The sequence below is a fragment of the Hippopotamus amphibius genome, chromosome 8 (genome assembly GCF_030028045.1).
Source record: "Hippopotamus amphibius kiboko isolate mHipAmp2 chromosome 8, mHipAmp2.hap2, whole genome shotgun sequence".
Lineage (NCBI taxonomy): Eukaryota > Metazoa > Chordata > Mammalia > Artiodactyla > Hippopotamidae > Hippopotamus > Hippopotamus amphibius.
Window position 1 is genome coordinate 106,711,631 of NC_080193.1, and position 27,254 is coordinate 106,738,884.

Here is a 27,254-nt window from a genome sequence, read left to right on the forward strand (position 1 = left end):
GTGCTCCGCCTTCTGCAATATTTTGGAAGAGTTTGAGAAGGATAGGTGTTAACTCTTCTCGAAATGTTTGATAGAATTCGCCTGTGAATCCACTGCTAGCACTCATTGATGAGTTTAGTAAAGTAGCAGGATACAAAATTAATGCACAGAAATCTCTTGCATTCCTATACACTAACAACGGAAGAGCAGAAAGAGAAATTAAGGAAACTCTCCCATTCACCATTGCAACCAAAAGAATAAAATACCTAGGAATAAACCTGCCTAAGGAGGCAAAAGATCTGTATGCAGAAAACTTTAAGACATTGATGAAAGAAATCAAAGATGACATAAACAGATGGAGGGATATACCATGTTCCTGGATTGGAAGAATCAACATCGTGAAAATGACTGTACTACCCAAAGCAATTTACAGATTTAATGCAATCCCAATCAAATTACCAATGGCATTCTTCACAGAACTAGAGCAAGAAATCTTACGATTTGTATGGAAATGCAAAAGACCCCGAATAGCCAAAGCAATCTTGAGAAGGAAAAATGGAGTTGGTGGAATCAGGCTTCCTGACTTCAAACTATACTACAAGGCCATAGTGATCAAGACAGTATGGTACTGGCACAAAAATAGAAAGGAAGATCAATGGAACAGAATAGAGAACTCAGAAGTAAGCCCAAACACATATGGACACCTTATCTTTGACAAAGGAGGCACAAGTATACAATGGAAAAAAGACAGCCTCTTCAATAAGTGGTGCTGGGAAAATTGGACAGCAACATGTAAAAGAATGAAATTAGAACACTTCCTAACACCATACACAAAAATAAACTCCAAATGGATTAAAGACCTCCATGTAAGGCCAGACACTATCAAACTCCTAGAGGAAAACATAGGCAGAACACTCTTTGACATACATCAAAGCAAGATCCTTTTTGACCCACCTCCTAGAATCATGGAAATAAAATCAAGAATAAACGAATGGGACCTCATGAAACTTAAAAGCTTTTGCACAGCAAAAGAAACCATAAACAAGACTAAAAGGCAACCCTCAGAATGGGAAAAAATAATTGCCTATGAAACAACGGACAAAGGATTAACCTCCAAAATATACAAGCAGCTCATGCAGCTTCATACCAAAAAAGCAAATAACCCAATCCACAAATGGGCAGAAGACCTAAATAGACATTTCTCCAAAGAAGACATACAGATGGCCAACAAACACATGAAAAGATGCTCAACATCACTCATCATCAGAGAAATGCAAGTCAAAGCCACAATGAGGTATCACCTCACACCAATCAGAATGGCCATCATCACAAAGTCTGGAAACAACAAATGTTGGAGAGGGTGTGGAGAAAAGGGAACTCTCCTGCACTGTTGGTGGGACTGTAAGTTGGTACAGCCACTATGGAAAACAATTTGGAGGTTCCTTAAAAAACTACAAATAGAACTACCATATGATCCAGTAATCCCACTCCTGGGCATATACCCAAAGAAAACCATAATCCCAAAAGAAACTTGTACCATCATGTTTATTGCAGCACTCTTTACAATAGCCAGGACATGGAAGCAACCTAAATGCCCATCAACAAATGAATGGATACAGAAGATGTGGCATATATATACAATGGAATATTACTCAGCTATAAAAAGGGATGAGATGGAGCTATATGTAATGAGGTGGATAGAACTACAATCTGTCATACAGAGTGAAGTAAGTCAGAAAGAGAAAGACAAATATTGTATGCTAACTCACATATACGGAATCTAAAAATGGTACTGATGAACTCAGTGACAAGAACAGGGAAGCAGATACAGGGAATGGACTGGAGAACTCGAGGTATGGGAGGGGGTGGGGGGTGAAGGGGAAACTGAGAAGAAGCGGGAGAGTAGTACAGACATATATATACTACCAACTGTAAAATAGTCAGTGGGAAGTTGTTGTATAACAAAGGGAGTCCAACTCGAGGATGGAAGATGCCTTAGAGGACTGGGGCAGGGAGGGTGGGGGGGAATCGAGGAGGGGGCGTCAAGGAAGGGAGGGAATATGGGGATATGTGTATAAAAACAGTTGATTGAACCTGGTGTACCCCCCAAAAAAATAAAATAAAATAATAAAAAAAAAAAAAAAAACGTAACTTAGAACCACTGCCAGTGAAAACTTTCTTCCTTAAATATTTTCGACTCATATACAATAATAGTGTCTTAAACAATTTCAATTTTTTCTACTTTTCTATCACCTAAGCCATAACTTGAATGGTCTCTACATAAGGTATTTTCCTCTTCTTTCTTTCATTTCTCAAATATATCCTATTAGATATAGAAAACAAACTTGTGGTTACCAAAGAGGAGAGAGAAAGGAGAGGAACAAATTAGGCCTATGGGATTAACGGATACAAATTGCTACATTTAAAATAGATAAGCAAGGATACACTGTATAGCACGGGGAATTATTCTTGTTACCGAAAAACTGGGTTCATCTCTTGGTGGGTGTCAAGCCAAAAGATATTGATACAACCAAGCCAAAGACCAGGAGAAGGAAGGACTTATTACTTGCAGTAAGTAAGGAAAACATGAGGGATCTTTCCCAAATCAGTGTCTCCCGGAACAACAAAACTGGGGAAGTTTTAAGCTAAGGGTACATGTGTTTTCATGAAGGGGCTGGAGCAGAGGAGACTTCTGCATAGAATTGGGGGAAAGGTTAACCAGAGTCCAAGCTTTACTGAAGTCATGAGGGTCAGAAAAGGTCAATATCACCATTCCTTAGGTTCTCACCAGGCTGGGGCCATAGCATGTAGTTACCATCCTCCACCTGGGTGGGGCCTTAGTTCCTGCAAAGATCTGTATCAGATTGCTATGGACATCCCTTGAGGAGGACCTAGGACTCGGTTTTTTCACTGAATTCTTGCTTCATGACCACTTTTCCTTTATCCCCTTAAGATCATTATTTACTGAGACCTGTTCAAGGGCAAGCATTGAGTCCAGGCTTAGATCACAAAATGGCTTAGGCCAAAAATGGCTTCTCTTATGTCAAGAAAGTCGTGCCTGGTTCTCTTTCTCTGGGGACCCCCCCACCCACCTATCTGCTCGCATACTCATTAACTTGTAATAACCTATAATGGAATATAATCTGCAAAAATACTAAATCACTGTTCTGTACACGTGAAACTATTATAAAGCAACTATACTTCAATAAAAACAAATATATCCTGTTATCAGATTGCATAAAGTTATTTTCCCAGAGTGTCCTTAGGTTAAGGTTGTTGCTTCGTTACCTTAGGCAAGATCATACCCCTGAGGTTTCAAACTGTGTTACCATGGGAACGTCAAGGTGTGGTCATCTGATACTACTTTATTCAAGGGTTATTGTTATCAGCCCTGAAAACTTGCCAGAATCCCTATTAAATACTTATCACTATATAATTATACAAATAGGCCCAATCCTTTTAAAAAAAAATCAAGGCGAAAGTTTACATTAAATTTTTCAGGACAAATCTGGTAGAGGATCAAATTCGCTGACCAAGCAGCTAACATTGCTGACCTTAAAATAATCTCCAGAAAAAAATGGAAGGAGGAGCCAAAGTTCCCTCTGTTTGGCCACCTCAGATAAATTCCCCTCTCCTCAGTAATAATCTGGGGCAGGCAAGGAAGGGGGGATGTGCATTTTTAACAAGAATCCATGGTGATCCTGATGGACTTGCAGAAATATGGAATTATAACCTAACATTGAAAGAGAAAGCATTTTAGAACACAAGATAGAAGAAAAGTGTACACCCTCAGTTATATCTCAGAAGACAGAATTTAAAGGCGGGGGCTTGTGGTACAATAAATCAAGTTATACTGTATGGTGAATATTAAAAAGTCTAGTCATAAAGGACAAGATACAAATAACAAGAAGAGAAAATGGTCTCTTCACTGTGGTGGCGTCAGGGGCCCTGCCTGCTCTTCCATTTTCTGCAGCCCCTGAAGGAAAAGACTCCAGAGCCCTGTGATCACCACAGCTCAGAAGCACTAGAAGTCTGTGCAGTTATTTGAGACACTTAAGTACACAAATAAGTTCCTCTAAGTCCTCTGGTGGCAGCCAAGGCAGGAGTTGCTTACTTATATACAGTAGAGGGAGAGGCCAAGGTTTCACGTTTGGTCCCTTTTCATGCCAGTCTCTTCCCTCTCTAATTTAAATTCTGTGGAAACAGTGTTGTGTAATTCCATTGTAAGTTAAGCTTGTAGCAATCTTGCAGTGAGCAGCATTTTGACAAGGCCCTCGTTTTTTAAGACATAGTTAATTTGTCTATTATATATACTTCTAGTTACCACCCTTCTTCATCTGAGCTTCAATTTCTAACATTTTTGTCAGGAGGAGGGGTTGGGAGGAGCTAAATTGTGGAAGTGCCTTTTTTTGTCTTTAATGCATGTGCTGATATCTGAGAAAGAAATGAAGGTCATAAGGCAAAGGAACTTTGTGACTAAGGACATAGCTACAAAGGTGCAAGCTAAAATTTTAAATTTAGTTTTATAATTCTGCTTTTAAAAAGAAAAGTTTATGTCCTATTTTAAAAGCAGGAATTTACTCATTTTTTTCTGAATTGTGTTACTGAGCAAGGGCTCATGTGCCTGTGGTGCAGAAAGCCAAACTGACAGCAGATGTTTGCAGCAAAGTAAGGGTTTATTTGCAGGGCGCCAAGCAAGGAGAACATGCTCTGAAGACCTGAACTCCCCGATGACTTTCAGGCAAGGCTTTTAAAGACAGTGTTAGGAGAGAGGGACACAGATGCATGATCAGCTCACAGACCTTCCGATTCGTTAGTGGTGAGTTAACGGGCTGATGTTCTGGGAATCTCAATCTTCTGGTTCCAATCTCCATGCTTGTGGTCAGCATGTGGCCAGCATCCTTCACCTAGGTGGGGGTCTTAGTTTCTGCAAAACAACTCTAGGATATGCATCAGATATCCCTTCTGGAGGAACTAGGAGTCCTATGCCTCTTGTCCTAATCTTTAACTGCTTGAGTCTGATCTTTGGAACTCGGGGAAGACCTAGAAAAGTAAAGCCTTTTGTTCTACAAACAAGAAATGGGGGACACAGAGGGGCATTTGTACCTGGGGAGGCCCCATAGGGTCCTGCTTGGTTTCGACCCCCCTTTTCTCTGATACATCTCAATCGTGAGGGGAACAGGGTTGGGACAAGAAAACAAATTTTAGATAGAGAGATTAATCATAAACTCAGTAAGGAAACTCAGTTTTAAACCATGGCAGTTAATTAATGTATAATATGATGCAAAACTAATCAGAAAATACAAATTAACCTAACAAATTTGTTTTCTCTAGTCTAATGGACTTTGGAGCCATAAATGAAAGCTGTTTATAAGAGTATTTTTGTTTCACAAGTGACTAAGCAGTTGCAAATAAGCCACTCATTTGAAACCAGCTCAGTCTGTATTCAAACTGATTCACATTCTTGCATTTTAATTTTAAACAGAATGTTCTTTCAATTCAACTCAAATATTTATTGAGTGCCTGGTATGTATAAGGCAATATTCTACCCATTCTAGGGGCAGACCCTGGTTTCCAGGAACTCGTAATCTGCTTGGAGAGACAATACAGCCACAAATAACAAATGTGGAACAGATGCTGACAAGTCCTGCAAAGAGATCTAGAATATGTGTTCTCAACAGGGGTGACACTGCCACAAGGGGGTGAAAACTGGTTATGGGGGAGGTGAGAATATCTTAGATATTACAATGGTTTGTGGCTCTCCAAAAGGTTACAGTACATAAACAGATACATGGCATATCTTTGTTATTAAAATTTAACGGGGTTGGGGAGCAGGTAGGAATTCAGGAGAAAATATATGAAAAGTCTCCTTGGGGAAGCAATAATGAAAAGAAAGTTGAGTATAAGGCAGTTAATATGGTGGAGAACATCGGTGAAAGAGGAGAGGCGGTCTGTGAAGACTGAGCAAAGTCTGAGGGGCAGGCGCCATTATGAAAGAATAGAGCTTCCAAAAGCAGTTTTAGAGAAAATAGTCCTGGTGGCGGATAGGGCTAACCAGGAATGGTAAATAGGTGTCATCTCACATAGCAGCACTGGTCTGTTGGGAGTGGCTGCCTGAACATCCTAAAAGCAAGGATTCTAAAACCAGGATCAGCAGAAAAGAATGTGATCAGTTAGTGATGTCTGCTATGAGCATGGAAGGTGGAAAGCAGACGTATGAATACCGCATAGTATTTCCTCTTTCTGGCAACTGTAGCACAAAGCAGAGTCAGCCAAGTGCAGGATATATTCAAGGGAAAATGAGTACAGGTGAATAAATTCCTAAAGACCTCTCCTAGTTTAAAACTCATAAGTCTAACAAAAAAGGACAGACTCACACAGATATAGAGAACAAACTAGTGAATACCAGTAGCGAGAGGGGAGGGGGAAGGGGAAGGGGAGAGGGGGAGAGGGGAGCCGGGAGGGACAGGATAGAGGCAGGGGATTAAGACATACAAGCTACTATATACAAAATAAATAAGTTGCAGGGATATATCGTACAGCACGAGAAATACAGCCAATATTTTATAATAACTATAAATGGAATATAGCCTTTAAAAACTGTGAATCACTGTGTTGTGCACCTGTGATGTACACCTTAATATTGTACATCAACTATACCTCAATTAAAAAAAAAAAACATAGAATTCAAGACTTATTTTACCAAAACAATAAATGTAAAAGGGGAGGGAGCATTTTTATCATGTATAAATCCACACCCATTCTCCTAAATATCAGCATTATATACACTCTTTTATTTATTTATTTATTTATTTATTTATTTATTTATTTATTTATTGCACTGGGTATTAGTTGCGGCAGGCAGGCTCCTTACTTGTGGCATGCAAACACTTAGTTGCGGCATGCATGTAGGATCTAGTTCCCTGACCAGGGATCAAACCCAGGCTCCCTGCATTGGGAGTGTGGAGTCTTAACCACTGTGCCACCAGGGACGTCCCCTACATACACCCTTAAAACAATTTTGTTAATGAGACACACATATAGAAAGTGCATTAAACACAGATGTGCATAATTATGATTATACAAACACCTGTGTAATTAGCACTGGACAAGACACAGAATATTGCTGGCACCCTAGAAGTACCCCGTGTGTTTCCCCAACATACCCATTCCTTTCATGCAGAGATAGCATTACCCCAGCTTTTAGGATAATCAGTTCCTTCTTTTGCATAATAGTCTTACCACTTAACATTGCTATCCCTGAATAATACAATTTAGTTTTGCCTGTTTTCAATGTTATAAAAATGGAACTATACACATTCTTTCACATGTCGCTGCCTTCACTTAACCTTGTGAGTTTTATCCATGTTGTGTGTGGGTATTTATTTATCCGTTCTGCTGCTGATGGTTTGCTTGCCTCCAGGTGTTGGCGATGACAAGCGTGCTGTTCTGAACCTGAGCACAAGTGCCTGAGTTTCTCAAGGGTGTAGACCAGAAGTGGAATTGCTGGGTCATAGGACATTTCTTTAGCTTTATTGGATATAAATGCCAAACTCTTTCCAAGTAGAATGTTGCAGCTTACCCACCAGCAGAATATGAAAGCTCCCATTGCTCCAACAAAAAAAATGTCATTCTGGTATCTGTACACACAATATGACCTCAGTGTGATTTTAGTTTATATTTACCTAATTACTACTAAAATTGAGCACATTTTCATATTTTATTGACCATGGAGATTTTTCTTTTGTCGAGTACTTGTTTAAATCTTTTGCCCACATTTAAAATTGTACTTATAGGAGTTTTTAAATATATGTTGGATGAGACTTTTTATTTGTTACCTGTGTTGCAATGATGTCCCTAATTCCATGCCTTGTCTTTTTACGCTCTTCATGATGTCTTTGAATTAGCAGAAGTTTTTAATTTTAAAATAGAGACACAGATGTAGAGAACAAACATATGGACACCAAGTGGGGAAAGCGGGGAGGGTTGGGGGGGAACGAATTGGGAGACTGGAATACCAAATTGTACACTCTAAATACATGCAGTTTATTGTAAAAAATAAAAAAATAAAAAGTTTAAAAAAAATTTTTTTAAATACGCAAATATATCAATCTTTACCCTTTTCAGTGTATGGTTGAAGAAAGCTCTCCCTTCACTGAAGCAATGAGGGGAGGCAAGGAGTGAATTTTTAAATTTGGGCATAACATGGGACATTTTAATTTTTTTAATTAACATAAAATTCTGTAAGCTGTAGTTATTATAGGCTGATGTGCCTGAGAAATATGTTTTGTGAGGAGATGAAGGAACAGCTAAATCGTAAAGGATTCATACTAAATGTCAGTGAACTTTGAAGATGTAAAAAGACCTAGGAAGCCTTTTATCTCTCCTGCAAGTCTTTGCTCACTTGCTGTGATTTTTTTTTTAACCTCAAAAACTGGTACAAGAGTGTAAAGCAATTATATTCCAATTAAAAAAATTTTTTTAAAGTATGCATATACAGATATCAAATAAATCTGTGGAAATAAAAAATTTTTTTCATTTTTTTTTGGCTTTGTTGAGTCTTCGTTGCTGCACATGGGCTTTCTCTAGTTGTGGCGAGTGGGAGCTGCTCTTGCTTGCGGTGCACAGGCTTCTCAGTGCAGTGGCTTCTCTTCTTATGGAGCACGGGCTCTAGGTACACAGGCTTCAGCAGTTGCAGCACTCGGGCTCAGTAATTGTGATGCACGGGCTTAGCTACTCCCTGGCATGTAGAATCTTCCTGGACCAGGGCGCCAACCTATGTTCCCTGCATTGGCAGTTGGATTCTTAACCACTGTGCCACCAGGAAAGTCCCTGATTTTTTTTTTATGCATGTTCTCTGGAATCAATACATTATCACAGAAACCAAATGACCACTTATTCATAAAGTCTTTGATTCTTCAAATATCTACTGAGCGCTATTTGAAGAGTGGCTTTCTGCTAATTAACATGGAAGATGCAGAGATGAGAAGACTAGCTCTTCAGGGAGCTTAGACCTAGTAGGAAGGAAATGTATATACCAGTGACCACGTGACAAATCCCTGAGAAAGGGATTAACCTCCATAAAAGGGATCCATGGGAGCCCCAAAAAGGGTGTGTGGCTCTTCAGTTGAGGGATCATTGCAGGCTATCAGAGTGAGGTCACAGTTGAAATGAATCTCAGAAGATGGGCAGGCTGGGAAGAGGAGTGACGATGACGAGGGCATTCCAGGTATGAGAATGCCACAACCAGAAACTCAGCAACAAGCAACTGAGTCGAGGCGGCAATTTCCACAGGCCAATCAAACATGACCTTGGTTTTTATGTGTTAAAGAATGTAGACGGCTCTCTCCCACCTACCCATAAACTCTAAGTCTCCAGCTCTGTTTCAAAGATGCTTAAAATTTAAGCAAATATTGGACCAAGCAGAAGTTCAAGTTGTCCTCGTAACTTCCTGGAAAAATAATTTTGAAATTTAAATATCACTAAAGATATCATCAAACCATGATAGAACTGCTTTTTAGTTTTGTTCTTGTTGCTTGTTTGTTTTTATAAGTAGTACTTACACTCTTGTGCAAAACTAAATTCATGGGAACAATATTTTAAGGCAAAGCTTTCAGTGATTCACCTTTTATGTGGCACTTAAGTGCCACAGATCATGAACTTGCTCCTGTCTCTCCTTCCTTTTCTCAATGTTATACTAACACCAGGACCTGTATGTTCTGTTTAAATAGTCTAATTGGCCCAGGAAAAATGAACCCTTGTTTTTATTTCCTTTTTTATTGTCCATTACAACTCCTGAACATTATAAGCTGAAATGCTAAATTGGGAAGACGCTAACATAGAAATCTGGACTTCTGCAAAATAGTCTACACTTATTCATTCATTATAAAGCTGTCCAGTCAGAATGGAATTGAACCAGGCCACTCCTCTCTGTAGTCAGGGCTTCCCCGAGTTCATTCTACACTTGTTGTAAAGATGGTGTGCTGATGTGGAAAGAAGGAAACTAGAGATGATTCATGACGAAACTCTGGGTTTCAATTTCTTTAGTCATAAAATGGCGAAAAAAGTATCTTCTCCGCCCACCTGAAAGGATGTTCATAAGAAACAAATATGTTAATTCACATGGAAAGTACTCAGTACACCGAAAGCATTGCACACATTGAAGTTACTTTTCTCAGTTTAGCCCATGAGATCTGTTATTGGGAAGCTGGTCTTTTTCTCGATTGTTTGTTGATGCCATAGCAAACCCCTTAAAAACATCCAAATAGAGAGTGTTCTTTTTGTTTTCTTATGGAATTTGTAGAAGGCAGGAAAGGGAGAAGGAAACATTTACTGAACATCTGCTATGCCCCAGAGTCTGTGCTAAAAACTTTATATCTACCATCTCACTGGTATTGTTAGAACCATCTCTGTTTTACAGAGGAGAAACAGGAGGCTCAGAAAGATAGGGCGACTCTGTCGGCGTCACATAGCTAGCAAGCAACAGAGCTGGGATGCAAACCCAGGGTCACTGTGACCCTAAAGCCAAATATGCAGTTTCTCCTACACTCCACTGCCTCATTGATAAATACATCACAGAGAAGTGATGTGTCTGAATATTTTGTAGTATAAAGTTGTAGAGCCAGTTGAACGCATTTCTCCTCCATCTGTGGCCTTGCTGCTCTGCTGGTGCTGTCAGTACAATCCCTGGCTCACTCTCCCCAGATCCCACACTCATGTCTGCCTGCATTGAAAGATGAGCTTGCTACCAAGGCAAAGAGTATCCCTCGTTCCAGGGACAGCCACAGTGCTGGGGGCTTCTCTTGCCTCTTGCCGGTCCACACCAGCCCTCTGGTCTTTGCGTAATCCTGGGTGTGACCCAGGAGCTGACTCAGACTTCATTTTTTCACTTTGCTTCAACTGGTTTGGTCTGGTCAGATGCCTGGACGTGACCTTGCTTCTCCCACCAATCTCACTTTTCCAATGGGCCTCACTGATTTGGCCTTTGTTTTTTCTCCTTCAGTTTAGCCCCGTGTCCCAGACCCAGCCTGGGCTTTGGCCTCCGGAGTCATGGTACTTTCCTGGCCCTTCTTCTGCACTAATGACTCTCCTTCCCCTTCTGGGCCCTCATATCCATTCACCCTTCTCTCCATGGTGGCCCACAGGCAACTTAGCCCCAGGCCGCGCTGGCTGACCGGTGCCTCACGCTGCCTGTGTCACCAGGGAGTATCTGCTGCCCTCAGAAAGGAGGGACTAGCGGGGGTTTTCACATCATTTTTGCAGCCTCTTCCCTTGACCAGCTTATACTTGCAGCTTATACTCTTGACAATGCAGGTCAAGAATGTGTGCCAGAACTTTTCCAGAGTTTATGTGTCAATCAAGCATTTTCCAAAAGCTGCATTCATTTTCTATTACATCAGAGCATGACTGCCCATTAATAACATTCTGAAAGAGAATCCAAAGGTTCTTAACTGCCTCTCAGGAAGGTACTAAGTTAACTCAGTTAACTAACAGCACTTTTTGGATAAAAATTTCTGTAGGGAATAGGAGATGTAGGCCCTGTTCTCTCAGAGCTTTCAGGAGAGCATTTGAAGTTCTCTCTGGTCCTGTAATGACTTCACCAGTCAAATCCTTTCAGAAACCTGTGCTACAGGGCAAATATCCTAACCAAGCTCAGTAAATAGAGTTACTTCAGGAGCTACTGGAGACGCTGACGGACTCACTTGCCCTGTCAAAAAGTTGTCCCTCAGACCTCTTTCCCTTTCATTCTACCATGATTAGATTCTCCAAACCAAAAGGCATTCCACATCTCACAGATGTCCTAAAAAGAGCAGGACCTATTTTAAATTAGAATGCCCTTTAGAAAATCAGGGACGAGAGGTCTCAGACATATTTCAAATTGAGTCTGGCTCTAAGGACCTCCTAAGAAATGGGAAGATGCTAACCTTCCAAAGTCTTATCTGGGTATCCAGAGACTGTCCTAAGATAGTCAGCCTTTGAGAAACCCTCTCCACACTTACTGTTTTACCCCATTCATAAAAGTTGAGAAGCCTACTGTCAGCCAAACATCACACCCTAGTGCATTCAGGCTTGCCCCATCCCATAACTGTTTGGGGAGAACTCACTCCAGGGTCAACCCCAGTCCCTACCCTGACATTCTCCTGCTTTCTATTCAAGATGAATAAATCTACCCTGACCCCTCCTCCTCATCTTTGGTTAGTTCTAGGCCTGGTTCCCTCACATAATTCTCCACCTGGGTCACATACCTTCAACATTATTCAGAAACCTCTTCTCTATTCTTGTGTCCCCTTTCCCTTGACTGTTCTCCCTGGAAGATATTCTTGATTCTGAGATATTTTCCTCCCACTTAACCCTACCCCACATTTGATTAATGAATGGAGGAACTGGAAGGAAATCCCATTTGCTGTGCTCTGTCCAGCGGCAGGCACAGAGGAGACTCTTCATACACACTGACTTCTTTATTCGTTGCAAAGGCCCTGACAGGAAATGAAAGAGAATTTTAAAACTTTGCCAAAGTCACCAGGTATTAGGTGGTATCATCTGCTCTTACGATAGTGTCAGCAGGTTTCTCAGTTAATGACTTTAGATCTTTTCTAAGTATAAGAAGATGTAAGAATCCAGGTTCATAAAAAAATTTCTCCTGAAATATTTCTAACTTTGTAAGGGCCTGGTTTTGCAGAGTACCAAGTGCCTTATCCTGCTCTTCACCTAAATTCCTTTCAGGGTGAATTGTAGGTCAGTGGCTGCAGTGGCTAATGACTTGATTCTTGTAGAACAGATGGTGGGCAACATTCTTCGTTTTACAATAGAGTTGAGACTTGAACCCAGGACCCGTCTGGTTCCAAAGCCTCTGCCCTTTCCAGTATCCTCCCTGCCTCCCAAACAAACCAGCCTGTTCTGTACACTGCTGTTCCATTCCAGTATCATAACTGATGTTTCCTGACGATTCAAGCTGTTCCCAAAATTTAGGATATATTTCATACCAAGTCTTTTCTTCCTATCAAAGATAGAGTCAAACTAAAATGAGATTAGATTAGAAGCAGTCTTTTAAAAATAAGAATAAAGAAGAGGCAGTCTCTCATTACCACTTTGTGGGAAGATTTGCTGTTTCTCAAAATTCAACAGTATCAGTGAGTTTAGAATTTTCAAATGGTGTGGGGCTGACCACTAGGGCCAGAGTTTCAATGTTGCATTTGTTTTCCAGAAAAAGAGCTCAGCATAAAATGCAGCTAATAGTGAGGTTTTGTTTGGGTTTTTTGCATAATAAAAGTCGTAACTGAGCAACATTAGCTACAGACACTCCTCCCCATAAATCCATGGAGACTCTGTGAAAGGCATTTCAGAGAAATCCAAACCCCAAGTAGTCTTTGGCAAGGGGTAATTTGCCATGATGGTAATTAAATAAGGAGAATATTGAGTAGCTGACTACGAAGAAGCATCTGAAAATGAAACTAGCTGTGGCTCAAATTCCTCAATGGAAAATGTATATAAAATTTCTCACACATGGTAGCCCAAACTGGTTTGTTCTTTTTATAAGACAGATTTGACAATGCATACCAAGGAGCTTAAATCATACCCTTTTGGCCTAATAATCCCACTCCTGAGAATTTATCTCAAGGAAATAAGTCATAAAGAATAAGGAAGGCTATACATATTTCCATAGCAACATTATTTGCAATTAGCAGAAAACCGGAAACAACCTAATTTTCCGATAACAAAGGAAAGGCTTAGTACATTTTGGTATCTTAATTCTTTGGGCTATCATGCAATTATTAAGAATATGATCACAGTGTACAAACAAGAAAAGGGATAAGCACAGAATACAGAATGCAAACACGCAGTGATTATAAACGTACAGAAATACACGCTGATAAAAGAGTGGGAGGGGACACAGAGATGAAACTAAGTATGTTAGCACAATGAGATTACGAGTTTTAAACATTAACATTTTCTTTTGTAACAACCATATTTAGTTTTTAGGGTTTTTTTTTCCCCTTGTTTTATCTGCTGCAACCTACATAGAATCATATTTCATAGTTATTGCTGGATCAGAAGATTATTTTACAAAGGACACGTGGACCGTCCTAGCCAAGTGTGAAATATAGAGAATTACTAATTTACAAATACTAATGCTATTGTTTTAATTTGCAGCGAAGGGAATTTGGCTACAAAGCAGGTTGTGTTCCTTCAGAGACCAGTTATGTGGAATTCAGCTGCTCAAACACCAGAAGTGAGTAAAACTGATATTGTATGAACTAAACCTTACACTGAAGCATTTAATCCTTAAACTCTCATTGTAATTCTAAATGGTGAACGGATGAGGAAGTGTGGACTTGATAAGGAAACAGTCTTCTGAACCAACATATGACAAGGGAAATGTGCCAGCAAACAGGCACATGAGACAACTCTGAAGGGGATCAGAATATGACCCCAAAATATGCTGCTTCGGCATATTTTGAGCTAAAGGCAATTAAGAAACAGCAGACACAGGAGAAACTCTCTACCATCTCCCTTTCTGACAAAAGCAGGGCATAAATTTCCCTTTTTTAAAAGGTGACAAAAATTTCCACTTGTAAAGTTGCCTCTCTCTCCTGTACCAGAGATGACTCATCACTGGCTACGACACAGACTATAGTCCCCACGAACAAACCTTACTAAAGTATTCCCTTCCATTAGGTCCCCCAGATACTTACCTTTCCACAATCTACTGCCCCTGGAAGCCCAAAACCCCTTTTCCTTTAGTTGCTTCACCACAATGTATCACCCTTTGTAAAATGATATATAATCTTCCAGGTCTAACTGCCTCTTTGAGTTTTCACTTCTCTGTGCAGCCCCCATGTGCATCCAAAATAAACCTTTTCTCCTACTAATGTTTTTTTTCAGTTTAATTTTCCGGCCTGAGATACCAAACACAAGATAATAGAGGAAAAGTTTTTTCCTCTCCTACAGTTATAAGCCTTATAAGTGAATGTGCCTGATGTTACAACAGATCTGTGCGATCTTGTCTATCTTGACTTCAGAGAGCACTTTTGTATTGTCTCAAGGTCATATTTTTTCAGCCCTTTGCTGAAGGGCTATGCTGAGCCTCAAGTCTCCTTATCCTTACTAGACCCCTACTAGATGCACATCTAGAATAGTATCACTGAATGAAGCAATCTGTGCATTAATTAATTAAAGCATAACCTTCAGAACAGGACATTGACAAATAGACCAGAAAATTATTTAAAGTGATTCTTTTTCTGTATATCAAGCAAAGCTAGACTGGCAGTATACGTAATGCAGCCATGCTAAGTTGTCTCACATTAATTTTGGAAAGACTGTCTCTGGCTCTGTAGGTAAGCAGGTAGAGAGGTAGAAAGGTGGATAGGAAGATGCCTCTCGTGGGAGAACAGAGTGATCAAGTACATGGATTTTAGAAAGACTGAATTAGAGCTCACAAGTGAGCAGTGCCTCCCAACCCCAGTAAGAATGGCTCAAGTTCACAAGTTCATTAAGAAATATTCTGTTAAGAAGAAGCAAGGTGGACCTATGTAAAGAATGTCTGGAAAAGGTTTTCATTCTTCTTTCTCCTTCCCCAAAGCAACTTCTCACCATGCTATAGCCTTTTCTTTTCTTTTTCTTTTTCTTTCTTTCTCTTTCTTTCTTTCTAACATTCTGCAAATGGCCATCATTTCTGAGAAAGATCAACCGAATTCACAGCTTCAGGATTTTGACTAACTGAGGGCCATGGAATTGGTGTTTGAAGATATAAGACCCAAATTCAGCTGCTCCACAGTCTCCCCTCTTAAGGTTAGATGTCAGTTCTCTGATTCCCTGAAAATATTTGAGTTCTTTTTGTTTAACTTTAAATACCATTCTGTTGCCTAGTGGTAGCTTTTCTTTGGGTAATCTTTACACTTACAACTATTGTAATATAAAATTTCTGGCTCATTTATTTAATACTAAAGAAGTATATAAATCGTCAGTTTGCATCAATGAGAAGCCCAGGAATATTATATTTTATAGCTTAGAATTCTACTTCTAAATGGATTTACTGTTTCTTCCTTTGGCAAATCTGTAATTTTCCTAGCAGGAAATCTCAGGATATTGAGATTATTTCAGGGGAGAACATGTAGGTGGTTCAGTCTGGAGCTGAAGTATCTAATAGCTATAAGAGATAACCAGTTTGTAAATTCTTTTAGTTTTCTCTAGTGGAAATAATTTGTTATTTTTTTCTCAAGAAGGTAGTAGACTATCAGTATCACCACAGAGTTAATTTAGCTATCTCATATGTATTTTATGAAAGTTATACATTTATAACATGCCTTGGAAAAAATTTTTATGTAGTTGTAAGTCTATAATGGCACTATTCTTTGCTTGTAACTTGAAATCAGTTGTTGTTTGGGAAGGGTTGATGAGGGGATTGCTTCATTTCTAAAAGTTTTCAAAGAATTATTTCAAAGGTGTTTAGTTCTAAAAACCAGTTGGTGGAAATTTGAGACATTACAAACATCGCCCTAGGATTGTCAATGAGTTTTCAATAAAATGATAAATTTCATGGGCTAGTAAAAACTGATCTAGGATTTAACCCTTGAAAAAAAGTTCTCTCTTTTACTGAAATTAATGTCAAGATATATAAGACTTTTTTATTCAATTGCACTGAGCATAGAACAGTACTTTTATGTTAAGCAAAGCCATTTCATGCCTCTGTTATAGGGAAGGGAATTGAGAATTGCATAATGACGAAAGCATACGGTTGGAATTTTTTCCTCTGAAGTTATAAAGACCTGTACTTTTGGAATTTGTTTATATTTCACAGATATGTTTTACACAATATTCTTAGATAGCTTGAAAATTTTTTTAAATATGGAAAATATCAATTCAAAATATTTATACTCCCAATTACTGCCTCAATTTTCTTTAAGCTATTGAAAGGTAGTTTGTTTTAGGAAAATTAGGAAACTTTTAGAAAAAAAATAATAGGAGAAAATCTTCATGAACTGGGACTAAGGAAAGAGTTCTTAGATGTGACACCAAAAGCATAATTCATTTAAGAAATTCATAAATTAGACTTTATGAAAATGTAAAACTTTTGCTCTGTGAATAACACTAAGAAAATAATAGAGAAGCCACAGACTGGGAGAAAAAAAAACTTGCAAATCACATATATGACAAAGGACTTGTATCCAGAAGGTATCAAGAACTCTCAAAACTTAAAAAATGAGAAATAAACAACACAGGTAAAAAATAGTTAAAAGTCTTGGACATCTAACCAATGAGGATATGTAGATGAGAAAGAAGCACATATAAAGACATTTAAGTCATTAATCATTAAGAGAAATGCAAGTGAAAACTCTGATGAGACCATACATCTACTAAAATGACTAAAATTAAACAATATTGACAATACTAGGGACTAGCAGGAATAAGGAGCAGTCGGAACTATCGAACACTGCCAGTGGGAATGCAAAACGGTACAACCGCTCTGGAAAAGTTGGCAGCTTCTTATGGGGTTAAACATACACTTACATATGACCCAGCAATCCCACTCTTGGGCATTTACCCTAGAGAAAAAAACTTTCGTTCACACAAAAAGCTACATATACATGTTTATATGTTCCATTCATAATCTCCAAAAATTGGAAACAACCCAAATGTCTTCAACAGGTGCATGGATAAACAGCTGTAGTACTTCTATACAATAAAATACTACTCAGAAATGAAAACAAATCCACTCTTGATATGCACAATGACATGGATTAATCTCAAAAAAACATGCTGATTAAAAGAAGCCAGTCTCAGAGAGTTCCCTGGAGGTCCAGTGGTTAGGACTTGGAGATTTCACTGCCAGGGCCCAGATTCAATCCCTGGTTGGGGAGCTAAACTTTTGCAAGCTGTGTGGTGCAACCAAAAAAAAAAAAAAAAAAGCCAGTCTCAAAAGGTTATAGACTGTACTATTCTATTTATATGACAACCTCAAAAAGACAGAACTGTATTTTGGATAACAGATCAATGGTTGCCAGGGATTAGGGGTTTGGGGAAAGATGTGATAAAGGGATAGCATGGAGGGTTTTGAGGGAGATAATAGAACTGTTCTGTGTCCTGATTGTGATTTATACACAAATTTATACACGTGTTAAAATTCATAGAACTTTACACTTTTACATATTTACTTTTAAATTTAAATTTTAAATTTTAAAGATTATATGCTTTATAATTTTTTTTTAATTTTCATAAAAGATTGTATGCTTTATAAATTACATAGACTGTGTTTTATACCTTTGTCCTTCAGTAAACACTCTCCTTGGGTAATGGAATTTTTAAGAAGTGTAATGAGGTTGTTAACCTCCCTTTTCTCCACATGAGGCTGTGTAGTTTGAATAAAGCAAGGTTCGTTTTATCTTGCTCTTCCTTTTATCTATTTTTAAAATTTTTTCTTTATTTTGGGGGGGAGGCCTCTAGATAGATTTAAGGAAGCGATAGCTATGCTGAGTAGGGTAAGAGACTATGACCAAGAGTTTACCTCCGTCTATTTAATGGTCTCAATTTTTCTTCCAAGATCTTTTCTTAGCTTTTCTGTTTCTTTGGAGACTCAAGTAAAAATTCATCAGATTTTTCTATTACCTAAAAGTCTCTATTTCAGTCAAATTCTTCAGCCCATTTCCCTTTGATAATTATTTAAAAGAAACGAAAGATCATTTAAAAGTATTTAGTTTCCACTGACTCAGAGTAGGGTTTCCATCCAGTGGTGTTCTTAGGGGTAGACAACAAAACATGAAAGGGATTCCAGGGAATGGGGTGGGTGGGTGTGTGTGTGTGTGTGTACAAACAGCGTCTGCCGGGTTCTCCAAGCCTCCGTGTCCTCATCTGTAAAATGGACAACATTAGTACCTATCACAGGGTTGGGAGAAGGACTCAGAAAATACGTAGAGGGCTGGGCAAAACACTTAGTCACATGGAATATTGCTTTTGTTTTCATACGAATGTTTTTCTTTCAATACTAGATGATTAAACACTAACTCTGTGGAGAAACTGAAGAAAAAATTCAGTTTTTAATGAAGGTTCTAATGACCCTCCATTTTTCTCCAGCTAAAAATTACCTTCAGCTAATATGTAGGAATGTAGAGCATTGATGCTTTTTGACTTTCAAAAACACACACATGAACATATATATATATATAGCAAATATGGCAAAATATTAACAAGTTTTGAACTAGGTATTAGGTTCACTGTCGTATCCTTTAAACTTTCTGTATGCTTGAAGCTTTTCATAATTGGAAAGTTGGGAAAAATTAAGCTGAAAAGCGTTAGTTGCCAACAACTTTTTTCTGTTCGTTATTAAGTGGTAACTAATTAGTTACTGAGATGCTATGCCGAAGAGACCAATATAGAATGATTTAAATACAACAGAAGGGTCTCTCTCATAAGAATCTAAAGATGGGCAGACACTCCAGGTGGACAAGGCTCTGCTTCATGACGGGTCATCTCTGCCACCCTCAACATTTGGCTTCTGCCTCTGGACCCAGGGCTGCTTCCACCCTTGTTGCCATGTCCTGCCAGCAAGAAGTAGGGAAGAATGCCAGGCATGTTTCTAAGGCACTGACCCCCAAGTCACAGACGTATTTCTTCTCACATCCCGTTGACCTGAACTTTGTGTCGCCATAAGCATCTGCAAGGGAAGCTGGGAAATGTAACTGGGGCAACCATGTGCTGGTACCAGAGTGAAATACCACACGCCCAGCAGAAAACTGCAAGGCAATGGGGGGTGAGGTCGGTGGAGAGAGCAGACTCTGGGAGACAAGTCACATTTAAATGGTTCCAATTTTACATTTGTTTTTCTTCTTTAGAGCAGTTTTGCATTCAAAGTATTTTCTTGTCATTATTTTTTTAAGCTCTTTATTGGAATATAATTGCTTTACACTCCTGGACCAGCTTATGAGATCCACCAAAGTGAATCAGCTGTATTTATACACATATCCCCATATCCCCTCCCTCCTGCGACTCCCCCTCCCCAACCCAGCCCTCCAAGGCATCACCCATCCTCGAGTTGATCTCCCTTTGTTATATAGCAACTTCCCACTAGCTATCTATTTTACAGTTGGTAGTAAATATATGTCTATGCTACGCTCTCTCTTAGTCCCAGCCTCCCCTTCGCCCCCGCCTCCCCTTCGCCCCCTGCCCCCCCAACCCTGTGTCCTCCAGTCCATTCTCTGCATCTGCATCCCTATCTTGTCTTTAAAATGTATCTCAAAATGAATGATTTCAAGAGGTAAAGACTTCTTGGGCACATCTATTAAATCATTTCTCTAATACAAACCAAGACGTGAAGGAGCAGCAGTCACAGAAATGTTCTGAATTAGATCTTTTCCAAGGTAACTATAAATAAAATCATATGAATACTAAGAAATATTTAATGTATACATTAACTTCTTTCCTTACTGCACGGTAAGATAATTATTTAATCAAACTTTGCTCTTACTTTTTCAGTCATTTGAAGTTCATTTGAAATTATTTGGAAGTCATAGGGCCATATTTCATTCACTAGCTGTTAGTATCCTCAACTGAAGTCCATGTGAAATCTAATCTGGTGCCAGTGTAAACAGAGTATGTCAGCTACCTCAAAGAATATCATGTAAAAATTAAAATGAAAGCAGTTTTCTTTTATCATTGATTAAGTTCATCTAGGGAATGCTTTTCTCTCAAAGCAAATGGGCTTCTTACTGGTGTGGGCAGAAGGGAAGATGCCCTCTTCTGGGCCACCCATGCTTGTTTCCATATTACTTATTGATGTCTCTTGGGGTGTAAGGGACAGAAACCCTGCTCAGATTAGCCTATGTCTGTAAGGGAATTTATTGGCTTCTAGGTGGGAAGAATACTGGCATAGCTCATAGTATGAAAAAGAGAGCTACAAAAAACAGGGCCTCAGGGACTGACTGCAGAAATTCAACAGCCCCAGGATGCTCTGTTTGTTTCAGCTTCTATGTGTGTGTGTGCAGAGGGCTTCTTTTTGAGGTGAGTGTGGCCACCTCATCAAAAAGAAAGAACTTCTTAAAATGAGTCAGACAGAGATAGACAAATACTATATGTTATCACTTACATGTGGAATCTAAAAAATAAAATAAACAAATGAATATAGCAAAAAGAAACACACTCACTGATATAGAGAACAAACTAGTGGTAACCAGAGGGGAGAGGAAAGGAGGGGAAAGGCAAGATAGGGGTAGAGGGTTAAGAGGTACAAACTATGTATAAAATAAATAAGCTACAAGGATATATTGTACAGCACAGGAAATATAGCCAATATTCTGTAGTGACTTTAAGTGAAGTATAATCTATAAAAATATTGAATCACTATGTTGTACAGCTGAAACTTATGTAATATTGTAAATCAACTATACTTCAATTTTTAGAAAGAAAGAACTTCTTTATCCTAGAGTCAATATAGCAATCCCAGGGAAGGGACTCTGACTGGATCTGATTGGGCCATGTACCCACACTGCAGTAGAGAAGAAGGTGGATAGGAAAGCTAGCTGGAAAGGTGGTTGTCCATGACATCTTTTTCCCTTCCCAGGTTTGAATGATTTTGACAGCCCCAAGCTTGGATGACTCAGGAACATATTCTGTGCTCAAGTAGGGTTGGGGTTTCTCTGCATGATTCAAAATCTCTGACTCTTCCAACTGGTACTAGAGCTACACTTAGTCTTACAGAGGCTTCCTTTTCCTCCTTCAACCCTGAGACACACAAGGAAGAGAAATCCTAAATGTCTACTCCATGTTTTTATTGCTTTATAAACCGTATTTTTTTTAGTTACTCTTCCACTCTGTCCATCACAACACTGTCCAAGACAGTGCAATGTTATGATTGCTGGTATAATTCTGACTTTGTTCTTTTGCTTTTGTTTCTAAGACATCAGCAGTGGAAAATGAAAGATAAACTGGTAGGACACCCTAAATGTAATTGATTTGTCACTGAGTTTCAGGTATTTGAAATGGGTCACTCATTTTTAGTAAATGAGGATGATTCTCAAAAGTTGATTGATTTTATCAAAGGGTGGCATTAGATCTGTATGCAAATCTTGGTAGAATCTCCCCCAATTTTATAATGAAAATATCAGAAGAAAGTGAGAACCTATGTGAATAAGCCTGGCAATGTTGCATGGAAAATCTCTTTATTGACATAGGGAAATACTTAAAATATAGTAAGTGCTAAGTGCAAAAGTGAGCTGTACACATCTCATCTAAGTGCATATGCAAATACATAGTGAAACATGCCAATTTTTAACAGTGATATCTCTATAAGATGGGATTGTGGGTAGGTTTCGCTTTTTTCTTTGTTTTTGCCAGGTTTTCTACACTGAGCATGTATTATTTTTGTAATTGAAAAGTTTTATTTGAGAAACACACAACTCTTTGACCACAAATCTACTCATATTTTTGCAGAGCAGATAATGTGAAAAGAATAAGGTAAGACACTCAGACTCCAGTTCAAAGCCAGCTACTCCCTGACCTTGAACAAATAACATCTTCTTTCTGGGTCCTACCTCTATAGAATGAGGAATTAAAGTAGATGATCTCTGAGGACTGGTCAGGTTTCAGTCTCTACACTCTAAGTTATAAGAATATTGAAGTTTGATTTGTTGGAAAAGCTATTATTTCATGTGGAGTGAGGGAGGCAACATCATTGCTGAAGATTTATTTATTGAGTCACTTGGGGACTTCCCTGGTGGCATAATGCAACCAATACCTAAATAAATTTTTTTTTTTAAAAAGAGTCACTTGGTAAAAAAAGAAAAGAGTTTGTTCTGAAATCTTTTTTAGAGTTAGGTATTTTGTCATTTTCTAATATTGTAAATTTATATTTGGTGGCTGTTTACTTATTAATACTTATCTAAAAGTGAATTACTATCACTATCTTATTATTCTGAATAATACCCATTTCTTAAAGAAGAAAATTCTCATTGAGTATGTGAGAGCTGGCCTCTATCAGCTACTATACAAGGAATTTACTGCAAAATTCACCTTTGGCCCTGGTGCTGGTGAGGAAGGAAAGGTTTAGGCTGCCAAGTGCTTCCAGGCATCCCCTCCTTCCCATTTCATTCAGTCCACAGAAGAGGCCATTTGGGAGTGAATGCACCCTTTGTGCATGTGGGAAAGGAGCCAGTAGTCAGGCTTGAGAAAGGAGCAGTACCCATCAGCCCTGCCTGCAGCCAAAAGGCTATATCCTCACTGACCAGCGTTCCAATGCCAGGGAGAACATGCCATTCTCAAATCCTGCACCCTGAGAATAAATCGTCAGATTCCACTGCTTGTATTAAATTCAATACATTTGGTGAATGAGGATAAAAAGGAAAAGGATTTGAGATCTGATATTTGCACTTGATGAATGCAGATGAAAATGTCCCCACCATCAAGCTATGTCTGACTTGGGATGTGAGAGCGGGCCTTTATTGAGGTAGGACCGACTGCAGACTTGCTCCTTTAAACTTGTCCGAGGACTCCAGTAACTCAGCCAAAAAAAACATCAGCTGGCAACACACTCCTTTCAATGCAACACAATGAGGCCTGCATCTTCCTATACAAACAATGCTATCAACCATGGTTACATTCCACAGCAGCCTGCAAAATTCAATTTAATACAGCTGTTTGTTTGCATTGTATATTCACCATGAAAACCAGTCATTTCTGGCCACACTGGGTGGCGTGTGGGATCTTAGTTCCCCAACCGGGGATCAGTCTCACGTCACCTGCAATGGAAGCGCAGAATCTTAACCACTGGACTGCCAGGGAAGTTCCTATTTTTGTATTTTATACACTAGTTCAACAAACCTATGAATTAACAAACTTTTGTAAGACTAGCCTAGGCATCTGACGTCTGTATTTTTTCCTAAGGGTTTTTTTGAGTAATTTTAGCTCTCACATTTGAGAAAATGTAATCCTAGTTCTCAACTAACATATAAATGAGCTTTAAGTAAATAAACTTTTTGTAATCTGGGAAATTACTGGGCTTTTTTTTTTTTTTTTTTTTGATGCTCTATTATTTTTTTTATTTTTTTAAATTTTATTTATTTATTATTTTTTGGGGGGTACACCAAGTTCAATCATCTGTTTTTATACACATATCCCCGTATTCCCTCCCTCCCTCGACTCCTCCCCCACCCTCCCTCGAGTCCCCCCCACCCTCCCCGTCCCAGTCCTCTAAGGCATCTCCATCCTCGAGTTGAACTCCCTTTGTTATGGGCTTTTTAAATTTTTTTTATTTTAGCTTTATCTTTTCTCATTTATCCTTATTCGGTTTTTGTGGCTGAGTATATGATCATGATCTAATATCTGTCATGTTATCAGTATTAAAGAAGCTCCTGTAAGGAAATCTTATCAAGAGTCTGAACATCCACAGTTCTCTCCCTGAGCTCTCGTTCTATTGACTTAGATACCTCAGTTTGACTAAAGCTACCTTGGCAGAGACCATGTCTTTTAATTCTGAACTGCACCAAGGACGTGGTCAGGCCTAAGTAATATTTCATAGTGAAAATATCCGCAGCTTCTCTGACAGTCTGCAGAATGTACTGGTCCCACTGCTGAGCAATCCCACTGTGTCAGGCAGAAGCGGTTTGCAGCAGGACAAGGAGAGTCCTCCACCTGGAAAGGCGCCCCTTCTTCCAATATGATCTCATTCTGAATTACCTGTGCAGCCTATTCCTACAGAAATGGGGGTGAGGTGGCCTCCGAGGCACTTTTTCTGCTGCTCAGATCCCAACGAACACCAAGAAGATAAATGGAAGCTTTAGTGTCTCTCTACCTGCTGTGTTCCCCGAAGTATGACCTCAACAGGTCTCTGTCCTCAGAGGTGTCGTTGCAGGCTCAGACAGGGGCACACAACCAACCTGCCAATGAGGAGAATGATGGGCCAGGAAGCTACACAGGGTTGTGAACAGAGAGAGGAGCACAGCTTCACTGGGTGGGGGGCGGGGAGGAGGGAATGTGAAGGGTGGTCCTGAGCTGGTCTTTGAAGAGGAGCAGGATTTGGTAGAGAAGCGCGCAGAGAACTGTGGCACCCTATGGCAAGGACACAGAACAAAAGAAGTCCCTGGACTGAGTCCAATAGCAGCTGTCGGCAAGGGCTCTCTTGACCTTGGCCAAACAGTCTCCAACTCCTTGCTAGGTAAAATATCCAACATCTAGAACCTGACCAATCACCTAAAAACACCCTTTGCCTTATGGCACACTGACCAATCAATTAAATCGCCATTTTCCTAGCAGGAATTTTCCTTGTCTTGGGGTTATAAAAGCTGGCTGCAAGCCCATGAGAAGGTCGGCTCTCCCTGGTCTGCCAGGAAGTCGTCCTGCTCTCTTTACAGCATCCCTTCTCTCTAATAAACTCTATCTTCCTTACACTCTGCCTTGTGTCTAGAAATTCTTTTCCAACCTGTGCTTGGACCACGACAAGAACTAGATCAGAGGGACAGGATGGCACCCATCCTTTTAACTCCTGGCTGCTAATCTCTTGTGTTTCAGAGGAAAGGCAGCCGGCACACGAGAGGCGAAGACAGGAGCAGAGTCACAAGCAGGGGCGCCAGGTCGGACGCCGCCCTGTCACAGCCCGCAGGGGGCAGGGGCCCGCCGGAGGAGCGCCTCCTCGCTCCTTCTAGGGCATGCTGGATGCAGGAGAAGAGGCCAGCTCAGCTCAGCGCCTTCTCCGGGTTCAGCAACAGTGACAGTGTCCTGCGGGAACTAGATGACGGACAGTTTGACCAGGAAGACGGAGTAACTCAGGTCACTTGTATGTGAGCAAAGAAGGAAAGCCACAGAGACCTTGTAAATAATTATTAAAATAATTGCCAAGTTATTGTATTACTTTATCTACATTTATATAATACTTTGAATTTTTCCAGACTCAGGCTTTCCTCTAATCTATGTAAACTTTGGCTCAACCTCCCAGGCAAGGAAGAATAACCAACATATTTATAAATTTAGAATCATGTTTACTGTTTTCTCAACTAAAACATCTGTGTAAACAGATGTCTCCTTAGGTTATTAACTAATAATGTACTTCAGTTTCTCATGAATGTGCAAGGCATACTTTTCTTAAAATTCCTGGTAAGACAACTAAATATCTCAACCAGTATTTTTACCTAATTAGAAAATTCTCAGGAAGTTAGAGTCTTACTTAAGCTGAAAATTCTCTCCCCCTCTCTCTCTTTGTCACACTCACACACACATAAAGGGCTAATTAATAAAGTACCTATTTCCTGAATATGACAATTAATCCAAATTTTGTCTTTAACAATGGCATATATGTACAAAGCAAACCCTTATTTGTTAAAATATCTTTGAAAAAAAATCCTTTTTGTATGTCTTTGGTTTTAAAGGGTCATCATGTTACCAACCTTGTACTGATTCATTGAGCTTAAACTTTCTTGTGTCTAATAGCCTAGAAATAGAGGCAAGCAGCATCCTTTAAAATTCAATATGAAAAGAACCCACAGTCTCAATATTTAAAAACCTCAGTAGATAGAATTAATTTTCTTTCTTTTAAATTGTAAATAGTCTGAAAAGGGAAACATCAACTTTAAACGGAAACTGAAGTCTTTTATATCTGTCTAGATGTGAATTACACTTTTATTTTGATTACTAAAGCACGAAGAACGTGGAAACCCAGAATTTTCAGTCCTACAGGAGTAAAAAGGTGCTCATAGCACATGCGATGTGTATAGTGACTTATCTGTTCCATCTTTGCTTTTCTTGCTCTGCTAGTAGGGATGCCTTTGCCTTGCCCAGCCTTTAACAGGTAAAGATTAAAATTTTACAAAATAGAGGATTTTCATTTATAAAAGGCTTACTTTGAAATGTGGGAAACTTCAAATGAATTACAACTGTGCCATTGATGAGTTCAACCTATTATATATTTTTATTAGCATTGATGTTGACATTATAAGATCATTTGAATAAAAAAAGTCATTTGTTCTTGGACTATGGTTTTATTGAACACAAATGCTCATAATATGTCTTACACATATGACATATATGTATTATATGTTATCAGATATATAGTGTAACTACAGTCTTCCCTGGTGGTCCAGTGGTTAAGACCCTGCATTCCCAATGCAGGTGGCACAGGTTCGATCCCTGGTTGGAGAATTAAGATCCCACGTGCTGCACGGTGTGGTCAAAAAATAAGTAAATAAAACAGTGGCTATGTAAATCAACCATACGTCAAAAAAAAATTTATAGTGTGACTAAACTAGGCTGATCTCCATGAATTGTTGGTAAGATTGACATGGAATTATTCCACTTTTACC

General features: G+C 39.2%; 1 protein-coding gene across 2 annotated transcripts in view; it reads left to right on the top strand.

Moving 5' to 3' along the window:
* The window catches only part of RFTN2 (raftlin family member 2), a 63,438-nt gene extending 36,525 nt beyond the window's left edge, over positions 1–26,913 (top strand). The window contains exons 8-9 of one of the 2 annotated variants that reach the window (XM_057747110.1): positions 14,131–14,209; positions 25,471–26,913. In XM_057747110.1, the coding sequence (XP_057603093.1) occupies positions 14,131–14,209; positions 25,471–25,743 (352 nt within the window). In that variant the 3' untranslated portion in view covers positions 25,744–26,913. The remainder of the gene's footprint in view (positions 1–14,130; positions 14,210–25,470) is intronic. The other variant, XM_057747111.1, reaches the window with a different exon arrangement.
* The last annotated feature ends 341 nt before the right edge of the window (positions 26,914–27,254 follow it).